This window comes from Podarcis liolepis (assembly GCF_965112155.1).
Source record: "Podarcis liolepis genome assembly, chromosome: 3".
Taxonomy (NCBI): Eukaryota; Metazoa; Chordata; class Lepidosauria; order Squamata; family Lacertidae; genus Podarcis; species Podarcis liolepis.
This window is the reverse complement of record NC_139557.1, coordinates 81,858,465-81,871,570: the sequence shown is the minus strand read 5'-3', so window position 1 is coordinate 81,871,570 and position 13,106 is coordinate 81,858,465. Positions and strand designations below refer to the sequence as shown.

The 13,106-nt window shown below is 41.8% G+C and overlaps 1 protein-coding gene and 1 long non-coding RNA gene across 6 annotated transcripts in view; one reads left to right on the top strand and one right to left on the bottom strand.

Annotated features, from left to right (window-relative positions):
• The first annotated feature begins 4,494 nt into the window (after window positions 1–4,494).
• LOC310704051 lies at window positions 4,495–10,087 on the top strand. The gene is made up of 2 exons (XR_014524527.1): window positions 4,495–9,281; window positions 9,619–10,087. It is a non-coding gene; the product is annotated as an uncharacterized lncRNA (long non-coding RNA).
• Window positions 9,742–13,106, bottom strand: part of CNST (consortin, connexin sorting protein) — a 40,878-nt gene continuing 37,513 nt past the window's right edge. For all 5 annotated transcript variants that reach the window (XM_083496858.1, XM_083496862.1, XM_083496861.1 and 2 more), the window contains one exon: window positions 9,742–12,550. In XM_083496858.1, the coding sequence (XP_083352984.1) occupies window positions 12,345–12,550 (206 nt within the window). In that variant the 3' untranslated portion in view covers window positions 9,742–12,344. The remainder of the gene's footprint in view (window positions 12,551–13,106) is intronic.

Sequence of the window (13,106 nt, the reverse complement as noted above, 5' to 3'; positions counted from 1 at the left end):
CTATGGAGGCCTAACCACACCCTCTGCTGGTTATTGCAGGTATTCCAGTGTTCTTTTTTTTTTTTATAAAAAAAATAATTTTTATTGAATGATTTTATGTTACAAAAAAAATACAGCCATACTACCACTAAATGTAATTAAGAAATAAAAATTACATACATCAATATTTAGTTTGTTGTTTGTTATTTGCCATCTTATTCCCTCCCAAACATTGCATACAAAAACACTCATACAGGTATTCCTGTATTATTAGAGACTGATTTACTACTGTTATTTCTATAGGGCTGGGTTCAGAATTCCTGTGAACAAAACTCATAGGATGCTTTTGTCAGAGGAAGGGTGCTCTGGAAGGTTGGCCCCCTCTCCCAAACATTGTGGGATGTGGGTTGCAGGCAGTGGCAGCTGGTAACATTTTGACTTGGTAGGGCTACAGTGTTTAACCTTGCTGTCTTCATCACAAAAGGCCTTGTGAAGCACTTACTTAGGAAAGTATGCCTTTACACATGTGCAGAATCACTGGCGGAGGAAGAGGGCAGGGGAGCATACCGCCCCTGGCAGTGCGATCCTGGTGGGGTGCCATTGTGGCTGCCTCCCTGCCAGTGCTGGGCACCACGCCCCCAAGACGTGCGCCAGCCATGCCCCCGCTTGCTCTCCGGCCCCCGGTGCCAGAGCATGAAGCTCTGCCACTGTGCAGAATGCTATTGTCTCTCCCTTTCTTGAAAAGGTTCTTCTTTGTACAACTATGGACAGAGAAAGAGCTTTCAAGTAAGATGGCCCAGGTTTGATTTTCAAACAAGAATGACTCACATTGCACCCTTCCTTCTATACAGCTGAAAGAAATCTAAATGATTTTTTTACTGAAAATAACTTCACAGCAAAACCAAATTATGGAAACGATGGGAGGATGCAATGTGAAATAGTGACTTGTCTTTCTAGTTGCTCATTTTATTTCAAGCTCAGCAGTTAAGTTCCATGGCCTTTGTGCATTGACACCCTTTGAAAATTTTATTTTGAATACGACTGAGCATTCTAAAAAAAAAAAAAAAGGATGATGCTCAGCAACCAAACAATTATGAGAAACAGTCCTAAGTGCCAGCACCGAAGAGACGGACTGGAACAATTTATGGGCCAAAAACCCTTTAAGATCAGTGTTAATTCGCAAAAGGGAGAATTATTTTAAGTTAATTTATACATGACATTTACACCTTTAAGATACAGTTGCATAGATCAGTGTTTCCCAACCTTTTTTGGGCAACGGCACACCTGTTTAATGAAAAAAATCTCGCGGCACACCACCATTACAGCCCCGTGACGTCAGCGCGCAGCGTCACGCCGGGAGGGACGCACGAAAGTGAAAGTTTTTTCCCTCCCCCTTGCCGGGGAACCTCCAAGCTTTGGGGGTGGGAGGAGGCAGCAGAGCGAGGGACTGAGGGACGGCGGCAACTGAGGCGGCGGCGGCTGTTGTGGTGGTGGCGGCGATAGCGGGCGGAGGGGGCGGCGGCGGGGCTTGAGGAGCCGTCGCCGGGAGTTGCTGCTGCTGCTGTTGTTGCTGCTGCTGCCCGGACATGCCGGCCTCCTCCTCCTCCGCTGTCTCGCGCTCCTCCCTTTTGCACGCGCTGCCCCGCCGCTCGGCACCACCACCGCGGAGCCGCCCCCGGCTCGACGCGGATCCTCGCCGCCGCCGCCTCTCACCGCCCGACTCGCCCGCCTCCCTCCCACGGCACACCAGCCAACGTCTCACGGCACACTAGTGTGCCGCGGAACACCGGTTGGGAAACACTGGCATAGATGAAACACCTACCAATGTGCTGGAGAGAAAGTAAGGCAGTTGGTATGCCTTTCCATAGGTGGCAGTCGTGAACTTGTGCAGACATTATGGGAAAGACTATTTGTGGAAATACAGTGGTACCTTGCAAGACGAATGCCTCGCAAGACGGAAAACCCGCAAGACGAAAGGGTTTTCTGTTTTGGAGGCGCTTCACAAGACGAATTTCCCTATGGGCTTGCTTCGCAAGAAGAAAGCCCATAGGGAAATCTCCGGGGACCTCTTTTAAATGCTGGTGGTGGGGAGCAAAGCCTTTCCCCCCCTCCGGCCTTCAGAAGAGGTCCAGGAAGGCCGGCGGGGGCCGAAAGGCTTTGCTCCCCACCGCCAGCATTTTAAAAGCAGTCCGGGATAGCAGGGAAGCGCTTCCCGCTATCGCGGACGGCTTTTGAAGGCAGGCGGGGGGGAGCAAAGACTTTCGCCCCCCGCCCGCCTTCAGAAGAGGTCCAGGACCTCTTCTGAAGGTGGGCGGGGGGCAAAAGTCTTTGTCCCCCCTGCCTGCCTTCCCAGGGGCTTTTACATCGCCCCGGACAGCGGAGAAGTCCTCCGCTGTCCCGGGCGATTTTAAAATGCCGCCCGCCAGCATTTTAAGATCGCCCCGGACAGCGGAGAAGTCCTCCGCTGTCCCGGGGTTTTTTAAAATGCTGGGGGTGGGAAGAAAAGCCCTTGTCCCCCCCCCCAGCCTTCAGAAGAGGTCGGGGGACAGACTGTCCCCGGAACTGGTCTGAAGGCGGTTTCCCTAGGAACGCATTAATTGATTTTCAATGCATTCCTATGGGAAACCGTGCATCGCAAGACGAAAAACTCGCAAGAAGAAAAAACTTGCGGAACGAATTAATTTCGTCTTGCGAGGCACCACTGTAAGTGATTACAAATCAGCATGTACAATGCAATCCAAACATGGATTTATTAAAAATATTTAAAGAAGATCAGTTCAATTTACTTCATAAGCAACTCATCATTTTTCTCCTGGTGGCAGCACAGTTACTCATAGCACGAAACTGGAAAGGACTTGAACACCTACCTATCACATGATGGCGACAGAATGTATAGATTATTGCCGTAGCTGAAAAATTGAGAAAAAGTGTGCATGCCTTGAACAACACACCTGATGCAGATGATTTTATTGAAATATGGTGCCCCTCTGTAAATATTTGAATGAACACTTGGAAGACTGGCACCCATCAGACTTATGGTAAAATCTGACACATTACTACTCTTCTGTTCCAGGGGGGTGGAAATGGAGAAAACTGAATGTTTGGTTCATATTGTGTTGCAAATCAATAAAAATATTTTATATATGTAAAGAATGACATCATACCTCTTATTTAGAAATTAAGCCATACGCACGACAAATGTTTGAATTCATGTATTGTTTACACTTACACATCCGTTGCCAAAAAGCTAAACACACAAAAAAACTTTAAAATGTGAGGAACAGTTGCATGCAGTTTTGCTCCCCCATAATCAGCTGAACTAATTATTATACAAACTACTTTCCCCCCTCTAAATTTACAGCCAATAGACAAACAAATGATTGTTATGGGCTTCCTACAGACATCTGGTTGGCCCCTGAGAACAGAATGCTGAGCTAAATGGCCCTTCAATCTGATCTAGCAGGGTTCTTAGACAGTTCTGTACAGGCAATGAGATGTGGAAAACACAAACAGCATTCTTCTTTTTTCTGGGACATTGTGGCAAATGAATTCGCACATATCCATCTTTGAAATTCTATACAGTACTGCAAGAATACTGACTATAGATTGGACTGGAGATGGGACAGCGAATTTGTAAATTAAAGTCACTAGGTGGCACTATGGCATTGTTTTCACAGTGTGCAGTGTGTGTGTGTCTAAGGCTGTTAGTACCATGTGACTGTATTCCTCTGACCCTCTCAGGAGTTCTGCTTTTTAAAATACAATGAGGTATGTCCTCTTATGCAACTAGGAAAAGGTTGTACAAAGGTTCTCATCATATGGGGAAAATTAGGTAAGGCAAAATTCTGTTGGGGGGAAAATAGATATGCTGATACCGGCAGTGAGAACATGAGGGAATAAAGCACCCTGCTATTTTGCAATTACATTAAAAAATTAAGTTTGAGAACAAATGTTATGCATTCATTTTTCACTGAAGATACTTGCATGCTGCTTTTGAAGCAAACCTCACATTGTTACTTAACATTGTTTTAAAAAGCCACTACATTTGAGGTGGTTGGAGAAGAGGAAGTCCACCACTCAGAGGCAATGACTCCTCCAAAGTTTTGGGTAGTGGTTGTTTTTCTTTCACACAAGGTACTCCAGTTACTCCATCTTGGACTGAAGACATTGATGTTATTTTTAAGCAGTTTCTCCTAATATCTTTTGTTCGCATTTAAATAGATGTAAGTTGTTTTCCAAAGCGAACCTTCTCGATAATAATAATAGTAATAATAATAGATAATAATAATGGTATCTGGGGTTAATTTATAGATTAGCCAAAAATAATCTGGTCTGAAAACTGACAGAATGAAATACAGTGGAGAAAAATGTAAAGGTTTTGCATTTAGGCAAAATATAATTATGAAAACTTGAATGTAGACTTCTAGAATGGAGTGCATGTGAAAAGGATCTTGGAATGGAAATCAATCACAAGCTGAACATAATAGCAATGTGATGTTGGCTGAAAAAAAGGATAATGGGATCTTTGACTGTATTAATAGAAACATTGTTTCCAAGTAAATGAGAGGTAATAATTATACTTTGTTCTGCATGAGTCAGAATACATCTTTGTCCAGTACTGGGCATCATAGTTAAGAGGGATATATTTTATTATATTATTTTATTTATTAAATGTATATATCACCCTTCATCCAAAGATCACAAGATAAAAATGCAGGATAAAAGCACAAATAAATAGAACAAAAGCAAAACAAAAACACACACACCCCAAAAACATTTAAAAGGCTGCAGAATATTAAACAGCCAAGGACCTGGTTGATGAGGAACCGTTTCACCTGGTGCCTAAATATATATATTGAATTGAATGAAATTGAAATACTTTATTGTCACTTGTACAACTTGTATACAGTGAGATTACACAAGCACCCCCCACTCAGCTCTCTTAGTCTTAATTCCCCTCGTTTGCTGACGCACACCCACCAAACCTGAAAGTCAGTTGCCCTGTTGTTATCTTTTCATTCAGCAGCATAACAGCCCACAGATAGAAGCTGTTATTTATACCCTGTTGGTGCGACTAATCATGCTTCTGTATCTTCTGCCTGAGGGTAGGAGATCAAGAAAGTGCTGGCCAGGGTGTGAAGGCACCCGAAAATTTTCCCTGGGGAGAACATTCCACTAACAGGGAGCCACTGCAGAAAAAGCCCATTCTCATGTTGCCACCCTCTGGATCTCTCATGGAGGAGGCACACAAAGGGCCTCAGATGATCATCGCAGAGCCCGGGTTGGTTTATATGAAAGGTACTATGGTCCTGAGATGTTTAAGACCATGGATGGGGAACCTGTGACCCTTCAGATCTTGCTGGACTACAGATTTTGCTGGACTACAACTCCCATCATCCCTGACCATTGGGCCATGGTGGCTGGCCTTATGGGAGTTTGAGTAAAACAACATTTGGAGGGCCATAGGTTCTCCATTCCTGACAGAGACAAATCTGAACAGACTCAGAGGAGGGCAACACAGTTTGCCAGTGGTGTGGGGGGGAAAGGCCTATGAGCAAAGGTTGAAAGGAGCTGATACATTTAACCTGAAGAAGAGGAGGGAAAACATGGGAGTACTCCTTAGATACAGGAAGGATTGTCAGATAGAAGAAAACAAACTAGTACTGGACTAGATTAACCAGGGCTAGTTTAGATCTTAAATTTCCAGGTGGGCTTAATTTATAGGAAAGTGCATTTCCAAATGCACATTTACTTGGTTTTAAAACATCTAGATGAAATCAGTGGTTCTTAGTTCCAAGAAGGTATTCACAGGGTTTGCTGTATGTTGGCCTTACACAAGGATGATATTACACTAAAACAATTCCCTAAGTAGACTGCTCATGACAAAGTGTTTAATTTATAGGTGCCTGCACAACATACACCATGTTACTGTTTTCAGATGCAGTAGACATACATCTTATTGTACACAGAATGTAGTTTATGTTGCAAATCACAGGTCTATAATTATACATTATAATCCAGGTCTTATAAATGGTAAGGTTTGTTCTTGGCTACTGCTTGTTTTTCATTTGGAGAGAAACAAACCCTGATCCTGAGTTTAAACATAATGACAAGCCAGATTATAGCCGATTTCCTTGCTGGTGTGGCCCCTGCAAGAACAGGAGAGGCGTGAAGTGCCTGCTATTGAGGAGTGGGCACTGGCACAATAAACTATAGTTTACTGTCACCATGGTTTAATGCAAACCAGGCCAATCAGTAAAGGCTTCAGTCAAAACACTGGGCAGACTGAGAAAACATTTGTGTGGTTTTGTATTTCCCATTTCCAGGCAGTAAGGCCCCTTATTTTTTTAGCTTATCGATTGTAAGCTTTGCAAAGTGCATGCCGGGGGGCGGGGGGGGGGGGAGAATACTGGAACAGAAAATTTAAAGCATATGGTGGAACAATTATTATTATTTCCATAGCACTAGTTTCTTCTTGTAATACTCCCTTTGCAATTTCAGCTGAACTCCACCCACATTGTCAGAGTTTCATCTTAAACAAAAGTTGAAGTAGTACTATCTGCTGCAGTTCAACTTTTATATTTACATGTTTTCATAAAATAAATAATAATAATTCTCAGAAACTGCAGCATATTGGAAAACATGACAAAATATGATCTTCCAGATTAGATAGTTTAATTAGAACAAAATCACAACTTTGTTCTTAAGTGATTGTATGGAAAATCTTTGTCGCACTCCAGTAGGAGCAGGGAATGGGGCCACCATTTCTTGGCTGAAGCAGATGCAGCACTGGGCTAGGAATGGCAGAGAAATCACACAATTCCATAGAATTAAGTAGTTAAAAACAACTTAACTTTCATTTTTCAAGAGTAAGTGCTTGGGTCTGAGAGTTCCCCACTGCAGAGTGCTAGGGGGTGGGGGAAGGGAAGGAACATGAGGATGATCAAGAAATCATTCACAGAGTTATCCCAAAATGAATTTAATTCACCTTTAATTCACCTAGCAATTATGGTAACAAATCTCATGGGTAGTTCAGTGAACCTTGTTCAAATGAACAAGTTCATTCCAAGGCCTGGTTGTAGGTCTGCTTGTTAATTCCTTATAAGTCACTGTAAAATAACAGAGTTACTAAAATGCTTTTTGAGAACAACGGCAAGTAGTTATCCAGAACACATTATTAAGGTCTACATCCTTTATTAATAACAGCACTCAAAAGACTCAATGCGTTTTCTCAGGGACACTTTATTTTTGTTCGTTATATTTAGAAATCACAAGCCTGGTTGATGCTTTCAAATAGTATTTTCCTCCCATGTTATTAGTAGCTAAGGTTTGATTTATCACATCTATTATTGACTTTGATTTGCCTTGACTTTACACAGTAGCAGAAGTTAAATTGCTATGTTTTCTTATTCTTACGATTGTAACAGCCCTTTTATTGGAAGTTCAATAGTATGTGAGCTAGCTAGACTAACAAAATTCAACTTGATACCCAATTTGGCTTTAGGATTTTCACTTGCGTTTTACTGAAAAAAGCTTAAGGCATTCCCATTGTTGGCAGTAACTGATTGCACATCCACTGAGGCACAATCACACACATGTACAATATACTGTATAAAGATTAGCAAGCTGGGAGGCAGTGATTGGACGAAATGTGCCTTATTAAAGTAGAAGCAACTAGAATTTTCTTTTAAACAAATGTAGCTTAATATTCAGCCAATTGTTTTTATATATAAATTTATAAAAGTTCCACATCCCATGTATTATAGTATAATTTGGAACAATCTAATTGTATTGTCCTCGCTTTCTGCTCTCTCTCACTTAGCTTTATTTACAAGACCCAGCCATTGACAACTAGGAGGAAACAACCATGAGAAATGGGTTATAGCTCAAGGCCTTTTGCATACATGAATTACAATGAAAGAGAAAAACTGTTTCCTACCTTCTAGTTCCTCTCAATTCCACAGCAATTTGGAGATGCGCTTTTCATTTAGAGCGGTTTCAACATGGAGGTTGAGACCCAACATAGCTTTATACAAGAGCCTTCTCTTTCAAATTGGTCACATTTGCATAAAATGTTTGCAGAATCAGAGCCTGAGATACTATGGAGAGCAACTTCAGCGTATTTTAAAGGCCAGGTAGAGCAAATTTTGTTACGCAGCCAACCACCTGAAAGGTCACCACACAGCATGTGAACTATCACACCAAACAAGAATTAGTACCAACGTTTTACTGATGTTTTAATTTCTTATATGAACCAACTGGAATATCTAGCTACAGGTCAGGATCACATGATCAGCAGAGAGATGAAGCAGCACATGCAACATGGTCAAAAATTTGAGACTGCTTCCATATAGTGCTAATAAATGAGATCAACCATAAGACTGCTCTAAACCCAGCTCAGGAGACCTGCCTATTCTGTTTGCCCTCCACCTCAAACAAGGGCAATATGGGTGCTGTGGCCTGGGCTCTGTGGCTGCAGAGTATGTCAGTTTAAGGTGGTATAACGATAGGATTGCCATAGTAAAAATTCAAAAATATACAGAGTCTGGTGGAGCAGGGTGTCACAAAATAAAGGAGATCAGTTCTGTTCTATGGTACTGCTGTGATCTAAAATCAAACAACTATATATATATTTTTAAAGGGGCATCTGGCAACCCTAGTGCAAAGTGAGATATTTTAAAATCTGCGTTGTATTTCTCTTTTAAATGTGCAATAAAAATAATTTTAACATTACTTCTGCCAAAATGAACCTAAGTACAAGGCTTCTTGATGGCATACTTAAAAAAAAAATTCAAGTTATCATTCTCAATGTTTTTGGTGATCAGGAGCACAAACATTTAAAACAGAGGTGAAACTCGTGGTTGCTTTAAACATTAATATTCAACAGAACATCAAACTGAAAATTACAAAACCCCAAAATATATAGTAACTACATAATTATAGATACAACATTATAGCTACAGAAGGCATGCTCATCAACAATCCATCAGAAAATTACAAAATAAAATAATAAGAAAATTCCTTTACAGATCAAGCTAACTTAATAAGAGCAGACAAAAGTGATGTACTGAACCAGCCAGTAATCAGGTTAAAAACTCATGCCTCCCTTTTAGAAGGTTCAAGCACTGCTAGAGTGGAACACAAAAGGCCTTTGGAGTGCACATGGAAAACTGTGTTTAGACATAACGAAGTCCCCCCCCCCATTAGACACAAAACACATAAAATTGCTAACTACCCCATTGTAAGACTTGCTCTGTCAGCACATAAATCTTCAGGCCAAGAAATCCAAGTATAGTACAGTGGTGCCCCGCAAGACGAATGCCTCGCAAGACGGAAAACTCGCTAGACGAAAGAGTTTTCCGTTTTGGAGGTGCTTCGCAAAACGAATTTCCTATGGGCTTGCTTCGCAAGACGACAACGTCTTGCGAGTTCCTGCTGGTTTTTCCCCCCTTTCCCCCCCTTTTTCTAAGCCGCTAAGCCACTTATCAGCTGATCCGATCAGCAGATAAGCTGCTAAAAGCCGCTAATAGCGCTAATCCTCTAATCCTTCAATGGGCTTGCTTTGCAAGACGAAAAAACCGCTAGACGAAGAGAATCACAGAACGGATTCTTTTCATCTTGCGAGGCACCACTGTATAGTTGGGAGGGGGAACAAGTGTGCTTCTGAATCCTTAGTTTCAAAAGCTGTTTCCTCTCCACCAAAAAGACTTCCTATACCCTGGAGAACTGCAAGAGCAATCTCTGGTGGTGCGGTGTGAGAAACTGTAGCCGGGATGGGGGTGAGGGGTAGAGAGGACAACACTAATGTGGAAAGATCTGTGCACAGGCAGCTAAGGAGCTCTTTGGATCCTAACCATGGGCTGGAGTATACCAACAGCTATGCCAGCATAACTCTACAACTAACTGCTTTGCCAACATTGCAGGCTGGCCAGCCAATGGAACTAAATGGGATTGGTGCACCAGAGGTCAAAATGCAAAAGAGTCTTCTCCAAGAAGGGTTGGGAAGAAAGAGGAGATCCAATCCAAAAGACGTATCCAGACTGCTAATTAAACAGGTGTGCCAGGTGTGCACTCTCTCTCTTTCTCATCACATAGATAGAGACGGGGGCGGGGGGGGGGAATCTAGTTGCATAACACCGGCCACTTAGCAGAGAGGGGACATACCTAGAAGAAGCACTACCAGTTGTAGTTAACACGTCATTCTTCTGAAGGAAAAGCGTGATATAAAAACGAATCTTTTTCTTACCAATTCACATTAAGATGGATATCCTTTCAAATGCCCCAAAGCCTTCCCTTGTGAAGTTTAACATTCAGAACACCGTTTTCACGATTTAACTTCCACTGCCATTGCACTTTTGTTTTCTGCACAGCCAAGGCCTTAATATTGGTACACTCTGCATCATACACCACTAGCATAATCTGCACACACCTTTAGTGGAATGCACTAGAGTCCTGGAGACTGGTTTCTAAAAATATAAGGTTGGATCCATACTTGCCCCTCTGTGAACAGAAAGGCTCCTTCCTTTTAGAGAGGGAACAGGGATCCAGCAGAGGCTGCCCATGAAGGAAGGGGGGGTGGTGATTTTTGCCAATTCCCTCTTTTGTCTTCTGCCCCCAAAGCTACTTCCCACCCTGTTTCAGAGGATTCCACAACGCTCTGGACAGGTTTTCAGGGGACAAAGAAGACTGCAGGGGGGGGAGAGAGACTAGCAAAAACTGCCTTCCCACCTGCTTCCTCCAATACGAACATAACTGTTGACTGAGAGCTTCAATCAAGCCCTTAATTTCATTATCAACTAACAGATTATACCATTAATTTAAAAAATAGACATTATATTCCAGTTTTACAGTACAAATGTATATTTATACCAGTGGCTAGAAATGGCAGGGGGTTTCCCACGGCCATCTGCTTGGCCACCAGGAGAACAGGATGCTAGACTAGATGGGCCACTGGCCTAATCCAGCAGTCTCTTATGCCTGATTATTATATAAGCAATTTCTTCTTGGTAGGGAGAGAATTGGGGATTTTATCCAACTTTTCTCTAGTCTCACATATCATTATCAGAAAGCTTAAGAAATGCAGATTAGAAGGAATCAGCATGCAGTGGATATTTAAAAAGAAAAAATTACTGACACCGAATAATTTCAGTGATTTCAGAATAAGAATCAAGTTCCAAACAGATTTCGGCAGGTGTCAGTCATGAGTCCGGTGTTTGTTGTCGTTTTCAGTTCTGGAATTAACAAAATTTTCGGCTAAAAGGAAAACTAAGAATGTACTGTCACCACAAGATAGACTGAAGCTCATCTTTTTCATGGGTGAGAGAATATATATCAGATATTCTTAAGCTGATATGCAAGCTTTTTCAGAGCTTTCTTAATTATTTTTTCCCTTTTCCTTCATAATTTGGTCAAGGAGAAATCAATTGCTTTATTAAAGCTAAGGCAGTTTTGATACTGAGGCTTATTTTGCTCACTACAAAGAAGAAACCATATTTGCCACTGAGCATAGACTCAGTGGGGAAGCGTAGCTGATAATGGCTCCCTGGACATGATAGTGGTGTTTGCAAAAGTGTTGTTTTCATTCTTAGATGTACACTTAAAACATAATAGTTGTATATCTAAAAAAGAAATTTCTGACATAGCCCTTTACAAGGGATGCAGATGGTACCATTTATTGGCCGTAAAAATTATTTAAAATGCCATTTTTTTATTGTTGCGGCAAACGTTTTCTAAAAATCCACTTTTAAGGAATCTACAACTAAAAAGCTGTATATGAAGCAATGGAGGCATCCACTCATTACAGCTGCTACAATCTGAAATGCAAGACAAATTAATTAACAACTAGGCTGAGGGCTCTGATTTCTGCTGCACCACTCCAATAAAATTACAAAACTCACTAGGACAATTAAAAATCAGGACAAACAGTAATTAAACCCAAATAAGGTACGTTTCCATAAAATATGGACTTATTGCATGATAGTTGAAGACAACATCTTTGCATGATCAGCCAGAAAGACAATATAGTCCTGCTCTAAGTTTACATGGATTGCATACAATTATGTGGGGACTGGAAACTGTAGGGTAGGTGATAAAACTTTTTCTCTTCTTCATTTCCTAAGGTTGGTGGATTGCTGTTGAAAGCATCACACAAAGGTAACAGTAGGGCAGTTTATCAGTCCGTCATGCTGCCTCATGATATAGTAGCATGAATTCCACTTATGCACCCCTGATTACAGGAAAGTATCTCCTGAGCAGAGGTACTTCCTATGTCATTCACTGTAACTCTTCTGAAGGTGCCATGGTACAAGCAGCTTGAAACATTTTTCTCTCTTCAACAATTGTCAGTGAGCTGTCAGCAATTTCTTCTATGTGAAGGATAGCCAGTGCTTAAGTTCCTCTACACCCTGCACTATTCGAGTATAATAAAAGTCCATATTGGCAGCAAAGTCAGTACATACAGGAGATTCTGTGTCACCAAGCGTGCAGTACAGCGCAGTTCCTCCAACACTAAGGAATACAGTTGCTACGCACAATAAGATCAGCAGAACACAGGAGCCACCTCCAACTTCCTCTGTAAAGATAAGATACATAACACACAGCTGTTGAAATCGCAGGCAACCGAACTACTTTTGGACTCTTACAAGATAAAGATGCATGGCTTTATCACTTGTTTCTGCAAGACCCTCCACCCCCTCCGTTTACCACCCAGCCTGATGATGAGTTCTGGAGGACTCAAAAGCACCTTGCTCACCATTTTATGACACATGGGTTGGTGTAACAAAGGCATTGCCTTACTATGGGTCAACATGCCTTTGCGTGAAATGGAAACTCTTCATGAAACTTTGCATGAAATGGAATGAATGTACTGTGTATGTTGCCCCCCCCCCCCCCGATAAAGATACAGAAACAAAATTGGAAGAGAACAATTTATAATAATCTATGCCACGAGTAGCTAAAATGTAGGGCAATGCCTAACATCATTGAATACAGTGTAAGTTTTTTAGTTCTACAGAATTGTTCATCAGGCTAGATGGTAAACACAGCAACTATGGAGTGGGGAGAGAAGAGAGGGACAAAAATATTTTGCCTAAGGCTGAAGCTATGGAATCTGTATCCGGTACCAGTCT